The sequence below is a fragment of the Vicia villosa genome, linkage group LG2 (assembly GCF_029867415.1).
Source record: "Vicia villosa cultivar HV-30 ecotype Madison, WI linkage group LG2, Vvil1.0, whole genome shotgun sequence".
Classification (NCBI taxonomy): domain Eukaryota; kingdom Viridiplantae; phylum Streptophyta; class Magnoliopsida; order Fabales; family Fabaceae; genus Vicia; species Vicia villosa.
This window is the reverse complement of record NC_081181.1, coordinates 142,090,586-142,104,447: the sequence shown is the minus strand read 5'-3', so window position 1 is coordinate 142,104,447 and position 13,862 is coordinate 142,090,586. Positions and strand designations below refer to the sequence as shown.

Genomic DNA, 13,862 nt, shown 5'->3' with positions numbered 1-13,862 from the left:
ATATATAGGTCGAGTATAGTGCATTTGAGATGAATTGGACTTTGGTCTATGGGCCATTTTGCCAGGTCCAGAACAATATTCAAAGAAGATAAGAAATAAAACAAAAGATAAATGGGACACTAATCCAAAACCCTTAAGAAGATGATTCTAAGTCTAGACATTTTTAGCTTGTTATACAAGAAATCACTAGAAATGCTTTTCAATGAATATGATTAAACCAAGTGAATCTTTTAGAGGCAAAACCATAACTAGCAAGTTTATCTGCAGAATGTTACCTTCTTTATAAATATATAATATCATGAAGTCCATTGACTGATAAATGTACAAACAATTTAATCATCTAGTTTTGATGCGCCAATGAAGAATAGGTGGATTAGAAAAAGCTTGCACTACCATCATTGAATCCTTTTCCAGCCAAATCTTCTTCCAATTTCTTTCCAAAGCTAACTCAATAGCTAATATATGACCTTGAGAGGAGAACAATCCTTGTCAATTACCTCCCAACACTAACAAACAATTTCCGAGATAGTGTAGAGCATATAATACAATCAATATCTATAAATCTCATATTTGTTTTCATGAAACCAAACGAAAGAAAACGCCGCTTCAACAAAGCAATTGCTAACACATTATATCCTAGGGGTGTTCAAAAATATGGTTAACTGAATTATATACTTGAATTGAATTGCATTGCACCATATAAAATCTGATCCACTTAAATGGTTAATGAACTAGACCATTTAATTTAAACAATTCAAGTTCAGTTTAAATCAGGTTCAGAAACAAGTTTTCTTTTATAAACTGGTTTAATCATATAAATTAATTTTTCATTTTTTAAATAAATATTTTGTATAGAATATTTGTTTTACATTTTCAAAAATGTAATCAATATTTCATATTTTTCATAAAACACTAGATTTTACTGTATTTTTGGAAAAACTCAATTTTACTGTATTTTCAAAAAACTCGATTTTACTGTATTTTCCCAAAAAACTCGATTTTACTATATTTTCATAAAACTTGATTTTTTCTGTAATTTTGGAAAAAGTTGATTTTACTGTATTTTCAAAAAACTTGATTTTAGTGTATTTTCAAAAATCTCGATCTTACTGTATTTTCTAAAAAAATTAGTTTTTACTGTCTTTTAAAAAAACTCGATTTTACTGTTTTTTTAGAAGAAAAAAAAATTCAATTTTATTGTATTTTCAAAAAACTCAAATTTACTGTTTTTTTTGTTGGAAAAACTCAATTTTTCTGTATTTTCAAAAAATTAGATTTTACTGTATTTTCAAAAACTTGATTTTACTGTATTTACAAAAAACTCGATTTTAATGTATTTTCAAAAAACCTTATTTTACTGTATTTTCAAGTGATGTTGTTGATGATGGTATGAAAGAAGCTTGTACATAAGCATATGTGTGTGTAGCTCCTGTGTTTGAAGTGAAAATATACTAGCTCTTAGCAACAATCACAAAAAAAGATGTGGTTTATTGTATTGCTTTTGTGCATGTGTTGTTGCTCTTAATCCAGTGATCATATATTTAAGCATTATAGATGGGGGTGGCTTTACAAACTAAACCATGACTGTGATTGTTGTTGTTTAATAATTAACTTTAGAAATTTTTTGTGTTTGTGTTTGATGAAATGTCCTGTAATGCTATTTCTTTGATGGATTTCTTTTTAATGCTTATGTTTTGAAATTTTATATTGGGAAAAGTTTTCTTTTGTGACAAAAATTATTTGCATTGAATGACATTATTCTTTAATGTATCATTATAAAATGAAGAGAAGTTTAATCTTGACCAAATTTTTTGTAAATAAAATCTAAGTTCTCCCATTTGTTTGGTCGGAATGGACCTCTGGTATCTCTCCTCATTTTATCTGATTTCCTTCATTTTGAATAAGCAATTGTTAAGGAAGCATGTTGTATTATGCACTGCTTGGAGGAGTTTTGTCCAACTTTAGATAAAAAATGGAATCCTTACAAAACCCATATTTGCTTCTTCAAAATATGCAGACAAGAAGTTGCATAGTGAAAATTTTAAATTATTGATAAGGATATATCGTATATATAAATTTAATACTCCCTCTGTCCCAAATTATAAGAGAAATTCTCTTTTTTGATTCATTGAATAATTAATGTATCTGGTCTATATACAGATCAGATACATTAATTATTCAATGAATCTAAAAAGTGAATTTCTTTTATAATTTGGGACGGAGGGAGTATTATTTAAAGAAAAATTCTTTACCCACCTTCCTATGGGGGTCACCCCCAGCGAAAACCCCACTTTACCCTTGCTTCGGAAATGCATTTCCGAAGTTTTTTTTTTTAAAATTTTCTCAGACTTCGGAAGTGCATCTCCGAAAACACCAAATGGGGGGTGTTTTCGGAGATGAACTTCCGAAAACACCTTTGTTCAGATTTTGGGGGGTTTCGGAAATGCACTTCCGAATTATGCAGAAATTGTGTTTTTTTTTTTTATGTTTTTGGAAACTCTCTCGTATTTTTAATTAAAGGAAGACGCCAAATAAAATAAGAGACATATAAACAGAAAATACTAATATGATAAAAATAGTAATATATACAAGCCGATCTGATCCAAATCCAAATAATAATAGTGTACGAAAGATACAATCCGCTGGCAGATCGGCAAGAGATCAATGGCGTGGTCATCCTCGGCCTGCTGGTTCTCCAGGATCTCCTCGTGTGCTGGCCTAGGAGCGTCGGGTGTCAGCAGAGGATGTGACACCCGGTAGAACCATGTGACATACCCCTCCACACTGTGCCAGTCCTGGGTGATCCGAATGCGACGATACTCCTCCGGTACCACATGATGCTCCCAATCCTCAAATATGGCAGTGAGCTGCACTCTGGTCACTGTGTCGGGAGCAGCCTCAAAAGGTGACCTGGGTATCATCTACATAAATTCGAACTGCCGCATGCACCGCTCAGGGAGAACCGTACCATGATGCTGGTCCCGCATGCCAACCAGCCAGAATATAAAGATATGTCGTCAAAGGGGACAACCTGATTGTAGTCGCTGAATGGCCTCCAGGTGACGTCATCGTGCATCGTGCGGTCCAGGTACCCACGGTATGGTCCCACCGCATTGTTCCCCCTCTGGAGAATGTATCTGGCGGCCCTGGGCATGGCGTCAACGTACTCAGGATCAATGTGAAAGCCGTGGATCCGGGAGAAGTAAGAGATGATCCAGCTCTGAAACACAAACACGATAATGTAACGTACCGTAAGTAAATACAAAACATAAGTAAATACGAAACACAAATACGAAACATAAATAAATACGAAACATAAGTAAATACGAAACACAAATACGAAACATAAATAAATACGAAACAATTAAAATGAAACGTACCGTGAGTAGTGTGTAGGATCCGATCAACTGCCTCGTCCTCCAGTTGGAGGCCTCATTCAGCTTCTGGTATAGGTGTGCCAGAGTAGCTGCCCCCCAGTTCCACTGGTGAACAGTGGTCAAGTCTATGAAGTAGCGGAGGTAGGTCACGTCGACGTACCTCACACTCTTGTCCACAAAGATCGCAGCGCCTACCACATGCATGTACCAGCACCGGAGAGCGCAGCCACGGTGATAATGTGTAAATAGGTCGTCACCCGCATCCTCGGCTTTGGCCGCCGCCACCAGGTGGTGCTCGAAATAGCGGCTCAGTGTGGTGAACTGGATATGAGGCCCAGATGTCGTGATGCACTCATAGTCAGCAACTTCGGGCTCCATACCCAAATAGAGCGCCATCCACTCACTGGCTTCGACCCTCTGAATCCGGGAGTGGGTCAACAGCGCCCCCCTGATCGGCAGGTGGAGAAGACACATCACATCATGCAAGGTGATCGTCATCTCCCCAACCGGTAAGTTGAAAGAAGACGTCTCCTTGTGCCACCGCTCCACAAAGGCCCCCTGTATGCCGTGGCTGATGGTGGAATACCCCGTCATGCAGAGCCCACTAAGCCCTGAAGCTCTCACCGCGTCGTTAAACCACTCGACAGTCGGTTTAAACAGACTGAAAACCTTCCGGGCGTGGTTCACCATTTTCAACGGCTCTCTCTCCTGTTACAAAAAATAAAATAAAAAAGTATGTTAAATAGACCGTTAAGAAAATATTGAATAAACGTCTAAATTATAAACGGTTAAATAATGTAGTCGGGCAAATTATAAAAAATACCTCTCCCTCCCAGATATGCCGAGCGACGTGCTCGTGGTAGGAAAGCATCACGGAAGTGTCACTGGGCCCTCCCGGGTAGCCCTTATCCTGCTCATCCTCCTCCCCGAGTGGAGGGTCAACATCCGGTACCTCCGCCTCGTGGTATGGCACTGCCACCTCCTCCTCCTCCTCCTCTCGCTGGCAGGAAGAAGATACCCGAGCCAGACGACTCCTCGATCCAGATGTAGAGGTACCCTCGTCCATCTCCACGGGAAATTGCACACGTCGTCCCCGGCCCTGCCCCCGTCCCTGTGTCGACGCCAGCTGCGCCGCCGCCCGCTCGCGTCTAGCCGACGCAGTCTGGTTCTCTCTACCCTGTTTGATGCGTGCTTGGTTGCCTGACATGTTCCTGAAAACAATTGAAATCGATTAATATGCGAGACAACATAAAGAACTAAAAAAATTGCACTTCTGATACAATTCGGAAGTTCATTTCCGAAACTGGGAATGGAGGTGTTTTCGGAAATGAACTTCCGAAACACCCCTGCGAGGAAGTTTTCTGCAACTTCCATGGCAGACCCCAAAAACAAACTTCAAAACAACTTTTATTCAATTAAACAACCTAAATAGCAGTACCAACCTAATCTAATACAGTTTTTGCAATTTCTAAACACCCTAATAGAGATTTTAATAATGGATCTAAAAATTGAAAAAATTGAAAAACTTACCAATTGAAGAGATTGAGATGATTTAGGTTGAGTTTGGGAAGCTTTTGGAATGTCTAAATGTTTGATACACACTTGCTTTTGCAGAAATTTTTGAAGAGAGGAAGTTTGAAGTAGATTTAGGGTAAAGTGAATGGGGGAGGGGGGCTATTTTGCTAAATCTGCAAAACGCGCAGTATTTCGGAAGTTCATTTCCGAAATGGTGTTTTCGGAAATGCATTTTCGAAATAAGACAAATTTTGAAAAAAAAAAAGGCGCTTTCAGAGATGCATCTCCGAAAACACCTTTTTCTTGCATTTCGGAGATGCATTTCCGAAGTAAGGGGTATTTTGGGTTTTTCACCAGAGGTGACCTAGAAGGTTGGGAGGTGGGCAAAGAATTTTCCTTATTTAAATATGTGATAAACTCTTTGATTTTACGCCTCAATTTTTCTAAAGGCAAACGAGTCAAAATAATATTTCAATTCTGACAAGTTACAACCTAGCATGTAATGTCAATTTAGACAAATTTAAAACATTTTCATTAAAATTAGAAGAAGGAAACCACTTGACTAACATAAGTATAGTTATGAGGTTTAAGAGAATTAATTTAAAGGATCAATAAGAAACAAACAATTTAATTTAGGAACTAAAAATTCAATTAGGCCTTTAAAAAACATTTTAATTATAAGATAAATCATGTAAAATTGATTATCACTCATTCTAATCTATACTTCAAGTTATGTACTTAAATCACCAATAACACCGAGGGATATAGATCCTCTCCAGCAGCTGTATGGTGCTGTTCAATCACATCCATTTATTTCCATCAAAAACATGCAATCATCAACATTAATTAATAAATGAATGGCTTAGATTGCAACAGGAGAGAAAATATAGGAGAGGGAGCAGGAGAGGATCTATTTCCAACACCGAGCTATATGCATGACCCTACCAAATCATGTATAAAAAATTATTCAACCTCATTGTTCATGCATTAGCATGATTGTTAGAGAGCATTCATATCATATGAGTGAATATATATATATATATATATATATATATATATATATATATATATATATATATATATATATGGGGATGTATCCTCTTATCTCTTATTTAAAAATTCCTCCTACTTGATACATTCCCATATATATATATATATATATATATATATATATATATATATATATATATATATATATATATATATATATATATATACCATCAGGTTAATAGTTAAACAAATTTTAATAATTTAATTTTTTAAATAATCACACAAGCTTTTGGAACCATCCATTATTTTTAAATGAATTAAATATTTCATACTTCAATTCTTTGATCTATCATTTTTTTTATTCAGATTCTCTAACTTTGTCTAACTTTAGAGATTTCCTGTAGAGAGAGAATTGAAAAATAGAGAAAAAATGGAGGGAAAAGAGGTGAGAGAGTGAATTGTTAGAAAGATATAGAGAGGAAGTTAGGGTGCAGTTTCCTCCACAAAGTCAGTGGATCCTATCCCCATTTTTTCCACCTTATTATCCTATAAAAAAAATTTCAATACAAATATAATGTCTAGTTTAATTATTTTCTCGTATTTATGTTATTTTCTCATATTGGTGTTATTTCACGAAATAAAAATTCCTAAAAAAGTTTATATATTTGTTAAATTGATTATTATGTTTATCAAGAAAATTCAAAAAAGAATAATTTTATATTCTATATTTATTTAGATCACTAAGTAATTTATTTTAATAAAAAATATAAAAAGAACAAAAATTATACTTCATTATAAAGCCGACTAAATTAGAGTTAAGAGTCCAAATTACACTTGCTCAACCCACAAAATAACAGTATAAAACCGAAAATAAAATTTTAAAAATTTAATTAATTTCAAGTTGACTTTTTATGCTTCCATTGATATCTTTACCGATTGCTACAAAGTGATCATGATGATCCAAACAATGACCCTGAAAAGCCGACGAGATCCCTAACCACCTAGACAATAATGGCTAAATTTTGCCAAAATACTCCAACCGAACAAAAATATGGTCTCTGCTCTCATCCATACTACAACCCATAAGACAACTCTACGCGTCCGCTAAGATAACATGCCTCTTAAGCAAATTGTTTTTGGTTGGTAATCTATTACAATACAACCGCCAAAGGAAAATATTGAGCTTAAGCGGCACCGCTTTTGACCACCAAACCTGAGATCCTCATGAATAATAATCATCCTCTGTCTTTGTCAATAAATGGTACACACTGCTCACATTATAACTCTTTGAAGAATGAATACGCCACACCCAAGTATCATTACCTTGCCCTGCAAAACAACAGAATCTAACAACTGAATACACTCTCCCAACATCTCTTCCTCCCACGCAAACAACATCCTACGCCAACTCTAAGCTTCTCCATCTACCCCCACCCTAAGACACACATCTCTGCTATAGTGGCATCCTTATGCTCCAATAACTCAAACAGCCTGCGGTATCTAGACAACAGCGCCGTTCCCTCCACCCAGGGGTCCCTCCAGAATAAAGAAGTAACCCCATTACTAACAACAAGCTTGATATTATTGGTAAGCCACCTAGGGACACGCATCCCATCCCCCTGTCTGATTCTGATCACACTCTGCCACCACACAGACCCCCAGACGACCCAATTTTTAAACGCCCCTTCCTCCCCATACCGCTGCACAAGCACCCGATACCAAACACTACCCCTCTCCTCCAACATCCTCCAACACCATTTCCCTAACAACGCCTTATTAAATTCCCTTACCCTTCTCCTTACTCAAACAAAGAGTATCCCAATCAGACCAAGCTATCTGTCTCCTATTCTCCATACCTCCCTAAAAGAAAGCATTAAATAAAGATTCAAGAGAAGAGATTATACCTACGGGATCTTTGAAGAAGTAAATGAAATTAACCGGGATATCGGACAGAACAAACTTCAAAAGGATCAAATGACCCCCACCAAAAGATTACGACTCTTCCACCCTGATAACCTTTTCCTAACAGTTTCCACAACTGGTTACCAAAAATTAAGCTTATGCCGCGGATCACCTCCAATGGGAAGCCCCAAATACACGAAAGGAATAACTCCCAACTTACAATTTAAAACCATAGATGCTACTTACAACCAAGAATTAGAAATATTGATTTCCACCAACATGCTCTTATTAAAATTCACCTTTAAACCCGATATGGACTCAAATAAAAGCAACACCACTTTAAGAGCCCTCACATTAGCCCAACTCTTAACCCCCATTAGTATAGTGTCATCCGCAAACTGTAAATGAGAAATAGGTTCACCTGCACCATTACCTACTTTATATCCTGTAAACAAACCTCCCTGAACCATAGCCTTCATCAGAACATTGAAACCCTCTACTGCAATTAAAAAGAGAAAATGTGATAACGGGTCACCTTGTTGTAACCCTCGCTCCATTCTAAATTCATTAGTATGGCTTCCATTAACTAAAATTGAAGCGGTAGCTGCCGACACACATTCATTAATCCATTTCACCCATAAACCAGGAAAATACATTCTAGCCATCACTCTCTTCAAATAATACCAATCCACAAAATCTTAAGCTTTTTCAAAGTCTACTTTGAATAACATCAACTCTTGTTTATACTTCCGAGCTTCATCTACTACCTCGTTTGCTATAAGAATACCATCGAGAATTTGTCTACCAAAAATAAAAGCTGATTGAGTTTCCGAAATCAGCCCCCAGTCACCTTCCTCAATATATTAGATAAAAATTTTGCCAAAACTTTATACAAACACCCAACTAACGATATAGGGCAAAAATCCGCAACCCGTTGAGGGCAACTAACTTTAGGTATCATAGTTATGAAAGTATTAATACCTTTAGTTAGCTTACCATTCTGATGAAACTCCACCATGTATCTCAAGAGGTCATCTTTCAGAATGTCCTGAAATTCTTTTAAAAAGCCAAAGCTTACACCATCAGGACCAGGACTCTTGTAACTATCAGAATCCCACACCTCCATTTTGACTTCTTCCATCAATAACGACTTAATCAGATCAGCCCCTTCCCTCGTACTGAGAGTTTTAAACGACAAACTCTCAATATCCGGTCGGTCACCTTCCAATACCTTAAAAACGAGACCAAAAATGCTGAAAAATTGCATCCCTAATCGGCTCTACAGCTTCCACAATATCACAGTTAACAGTTAAAGAAGCTATCGCATTAACCCTTCTTCTAGATGACATATACCCATGATTTTTTTTTTGAATTTGCATCACCTTCTTTCAACCAATTAAATTTGGATTTCTGCCACTGAATACTTGCATTTAATTTGGAAAGAGCCTCCAACTCACCTTCCTCTAAGTTGTGTTGTTCCCCTTTCATATCAAGGAACTCTAGCCGCTCCTTTACCTTTACCATTTTCCCCTCTAAATTATGAGTATGTTGTTTATGCTACAATTTAAGACTCTCTTTTATTAACCTTGTTAGAACAAGGTTTAGTTCTCCACTTTACATTTAAGTTTTGATGATAACACATATTTTATATGTAAACAATTTGATTTATAATGTTTTCTTGAATGTGCACATCAAAAGTTCTGAGTGTATTTCAATTTAGGAGAATGAATCATGTTCGAGAATGTTGAAATCCAACATGGATGAGTTCTGATCATCCATATTACATTGATTGAGTTGATCACACGAGAGCAGATCACTATATGACCTTGAGAGGAGACCAATCCTTGTCAAGTACCTCCCAACACTATCAAACAATTTCCTGGATAGTGTAGACCATATAATACATTCAATATCTACCAATCTCATTTTTGTTTTCATGAAACCAGACGAGAGAAAGCGCCGCTTTAACGAAGCAATTGTTAACACACTATATCCTCCATCTCCACAGGTATTCTATTCTATATTTCCCCTCAATTCTCCCTCGTTCTTTAATAATTTCGTCTTTAATTCATTGTTATCGCTCATTTAGCATGAACAAGACTCGGAACCAGAAGAAAACTTGATCGAATTGGAATCTTACACCGGCGTTATTTCAGGTTCGATTTCAAACTCTAAACAAAAAAACTCTCTAAAAATTCACATTGTTTTGAAACATTTTTCGTAATGTCAAGCACTTTAGATGACTGTGAAAATGCCTCAACAAGCGGCGAAGAAGAAGACGGTTCTGAGACGGAGAAACTCACTAGAGCTCAACGAAAGAGAATCCGTAAGAAGAAGATGAAAGAAGAGTCCATCCTCCGTGGAAATTTAATCGGGCCGTTAATGCCTCCAGCCCAAACAACACAGGCCGGGGATAATGATCCTCCACCTGTTCGATCAAATGCCTCTACCAAAGGTTATCCAAAGATGAATCTATTGACTGTTTTTTTACAGTGTTGATAAAAAAAACTCATAATGGCTGTGTTTTGTTCTCTCCGACTGCATTTGATTTAGGCGACAAGACTACCTCTGCTAACGCCAAGAAAATGAAGCAGCGAAGGATGGCGAAAAGGGTTGTCAAAGAAAAGCGAGATGCCTCTCCATTGGACAATTGTAATCAAGTTTCAAGTGATGCTGTTGATGATGGTATGAAAGAAGTTCGTACGTAAGCATATGTGTGTAGCTCTAGAGTCTCTGAACTGAAAATATACTAGCTTGTAGCAACAATCACAAAAAAAGGAATGTAATTTAGAGTATTGCTATTGTGCATGTGTTGTGATCATATATTTAAGCATTATAGATGGGGTGACTTTACAAACTAAACCATGACTGTGTTATTGTTTGATAGTAATTAACTCTAAATTCAGTGTTTGTGTTTGATGAAATGTCCTGTGATTCTATTTCTTTGATGAAACTTTTTTTTAATGCTTATGTTTTGAGATTTTATATGGTGAACAGTTTTTTTGTGACCAATATTATTTGCATTGATTGACATTATTCTTTAATGTATCATTATAAAATGAAGAGAAGTTTAATCTTCCATAGTATGGTTGAAATGACCTCTGGTATTTCACCTTATTTTTTCCTATGATTTACTTCTTTTTGCATTAGCAATTATTAAGAAAGCATGTTGTATTATGCACTTCTTGGAGGAGTTGTCCAACTTCAGATCAGAAGTTGAATCCTTACTAATCCTAATATTTACTTATCCAAAAAATGTGGACCAGAAGTTGCATAGTGAAAACTTGCAGCAAACATGCTCCAGGTAGGGATACAAAAGGCCAATTTAAGCACATCATAACAAGATTCAATCTCAATTAATGCTTGGAAGCAACAAGGCCTCTACTTAGCGTGAAGATTCATGGTAAATCAATCAGTAACATCTCCACACGATATGGTCAAATGCCGAAGATGGTGTATTATCAACTGGGGATATTGCAATTTGCAAAGAAGCTTCATCTATGGAATTTCAGACACTATGGTTAAAGTGCACTCGGATTTACCGGAGATTTCTAACACTCAAAATTCACTACACATTTATCTCTTTCTTCCCTTTTCCAGAAATTTGCATCAATTCTAGCCTTGTATGTATCTTTCTTGTTTGATTTAGTTCCTTGCATCACTATGATTGGAGAATCCAATATCTAGTTTGATTTTGCAACAAATGAATCTAATCCCTACTATCTTCATCTCAAAGAAAATATCACCTTAGTACTGGTACTCCTCTACTTGATAGCAAAAATTTCACTTTCTGGTCACGTGTCATGCATGTTGCTCTTATCTTCAAGAATGAGTTGAAATTTGTAGACGAGACTTTCACTAAGCCATCACTACCTCATTTCCTTCAAGGTCAATGGACTAGGTGCAATAATATGATTCTGTCATGACTTTAATGTTCTATTTCCTAAAGCACCAACAAATCAATTCTTTGGATCGACAAAGCTTATCTTGTTTGGAAGATTCTTGAACAACGATTCTTCTAAGGTGATCTTTTTTTGCGTTTATGATATTCAAGATGACCTAACTAAGCTTCCGCACAAATTCTGTATATTTCAAATTATTTTACTTAATTGGTAATGATGGGGAAGAAACTGAGAATTTTTCTACCTACTCGTGATTGTTCTTGTGCAGTTTCTTGCACTTGCAGCGTTGAAACGGATTTTCGAAAATACAAGGAGCAAGGCAAAGTGATAAGTTTTTCAAAGGGTATGAATGGCTCATATACTCGTGTGCGCTATCACATAATGTTGAAGGAACCCCCTTCCCAGTCCTGATAAAACAATTTCATTATTATTCGGTCAAGAATGCCAACTTCAACTTCCAATCTCACTGCTCCTACTAATGAAAAATGTACCATGAATTTGCAAATTGGTTCTAACGGAAATGGTCGCGATTCTTCATCGTCACGTGGACGTGACATAGGTGGTTACGATTATGGTGGTAGAAGCTCCAACTGTTTCTATATTTACCGTCAACAAACAAATCATACAGTTGAAAATGCTTTTTGAAGCATGGCTTTTCACAAGGAGGACTCTTACACCAAAACAAACTTAAACACTAAATTAAAGTATATTAGGAGGGACAATGATATTCAAATGGATGATTTTTCTTCTCTTAAAGGGCATCTTGCAAAAACAAATACTGTATTGAGTATCCTCAACAAAATGTACTTGTTGAGAGAAAGCATTAGCATGTCTAAGTGTTGCAAAATCTCTTTTCTTTCAATCCTAAATACCAAAGTCTTTTTTTTGGCACTTTAGTAGCACTTTATTAATAGATTTTCTAGTCCTCTTTTAAATGATAAAGTTCATTTTTCTTTTTATTTTAAAATTGTCCTCCTACGATGTATTTTAAAACTTTTGGCTGTGTTGCTTTTGGTAGTGGAAAAAAAATATCAGTCATTAATATTCATAAAAAAAAGTTTGTAATATATAGAATAGCGTTGAATATGTTTTTAATGCTAAATATAACAATAACAACCAGCATAAAATTTTTATGAGATCAACTATATGGATTAACTTTTATCATAATGTTGTATCCAACATAATACTTCTATCCAAATTGTCAAAATCTTAAGATCTTTCTTATTAACTTCTCTTATTTTTTAGGTGTTATTATTTCTTTAGTTGTTTAAGTTATCTCCATCTGATCTATTCTTCTTACCACAAAATTTACATGTCTTTTCTCTACATATTTTCCACCATATTCTATACTATATATGCTACCATAATACTCTCTAATATTTTCACTTTTAATCTTATCCTCTCTAGTATTACCCCACATGTAACACAACATCCTCATCTCTGCTACACTTACTCTATTATTGTGTTGATTCTTATCCGCCCTACATTTTGTCACGTACAATAACGCATGTCTTACCACAGTTTGATACAATTTTCCCTTTAGCTTGAGCGCTACCTTTGCATCACATAAAACAATTGAAATTCTTCTCCATTTCACCTAATCAACTTGAATTTGATGGTTTACACCCCTTTTATATTTCTCCATCATTTTGTATTACACACCCACACACCCAAAATATTTAAATTGTGATACTTAAGGGATGATATTGTCTCCAACTTTCACCTCTACGTTAGAAACACTTCTTTTGTTAAATTTACATTCCATATACTTCGTCTTATTTCTGCTTAGGTAAAAACCATGTGTTTCTAAAGCTAGTCCCCAAGTCTCCAACCTCTCATTTAAATTCTCCTTCGACTCCTCATATAGGATTATATCATCTACAAAAATCATGCATCTTGGTGTTATCTCTTGGATGTGTTTCGTGAGTACATCCAAAATTAAGGTAAAAAAGTTGAGGGCTTAAGGATGAACCTTCTTGCAAACCTATTGTAATGGAGAAATGATGTGTTTTTCTATCATGTGTCCACACACTAGTCAATGCCTCTTCGTACACATCTTAGATAGCTCAAATATATGCATTCCTAAATACTTTCTTCTCTAGCGCTTTTCATAAAATCTCTATATTTACTCTATGATACGCCTTTTTCAAGTCCATAACAATTAAGTACAAGTTTT

General features: G+C 35.8%; 1 protein-coding gene across 1 annotated transcript; it reads left to right on the top strand.

Annotated features, from left to right (window-relative positions):
• The first annotated feature begins 9,495 nt into the window (after positions 1-9,495).
• On the top strand, positions 9,496-10,708 carry LOC131652283 (uncharacterized). The gene is made up of 4 exons (XM_058922105.1): positions 9,496-9,792; positions 9,874-9,940; positions 10,024-10,239; positions 10,338-10,708. Exons 1-4 carry the CDS (start codon positions 9,721-9,723, stop codon positions 10,490-10,492), a joined length of 510 nt encoding a protein of 169 aa, XP_058778088.1. The 5' UTR covers positions 9,496-9,720; the 3' UTR covers positions 10,493-10,708.
• The last annotated feature ends 3,154 nt before the right edge of the window (positions 10,709-13,862 follow it).

Excerpts from the sequence above, each read along its gene's own strand:
- LOC131652283 (XM_058922105.1), top strand. The coding sequence starts at position 9,721 with ATGAAACCAGACGAGAGAAAGCGCCGCTTTAACGAAGCAATTGTTAAC. Across the intron at positions 9,793-9,873 it reads TATATCCTCCATCTCCACAG|CATGAACAAGACTCGGAACC; the intron begins GTATTCTATTCT and ends TCGCTCATTTAG. Across the intron at positions 10,240-10,337 it reads ATCAAATGCCTCTACCAAAG|GCGACAAGACTACCTCTGCT; the intron begins GTTATCCAAAGA and ends CATTTGATTTAG.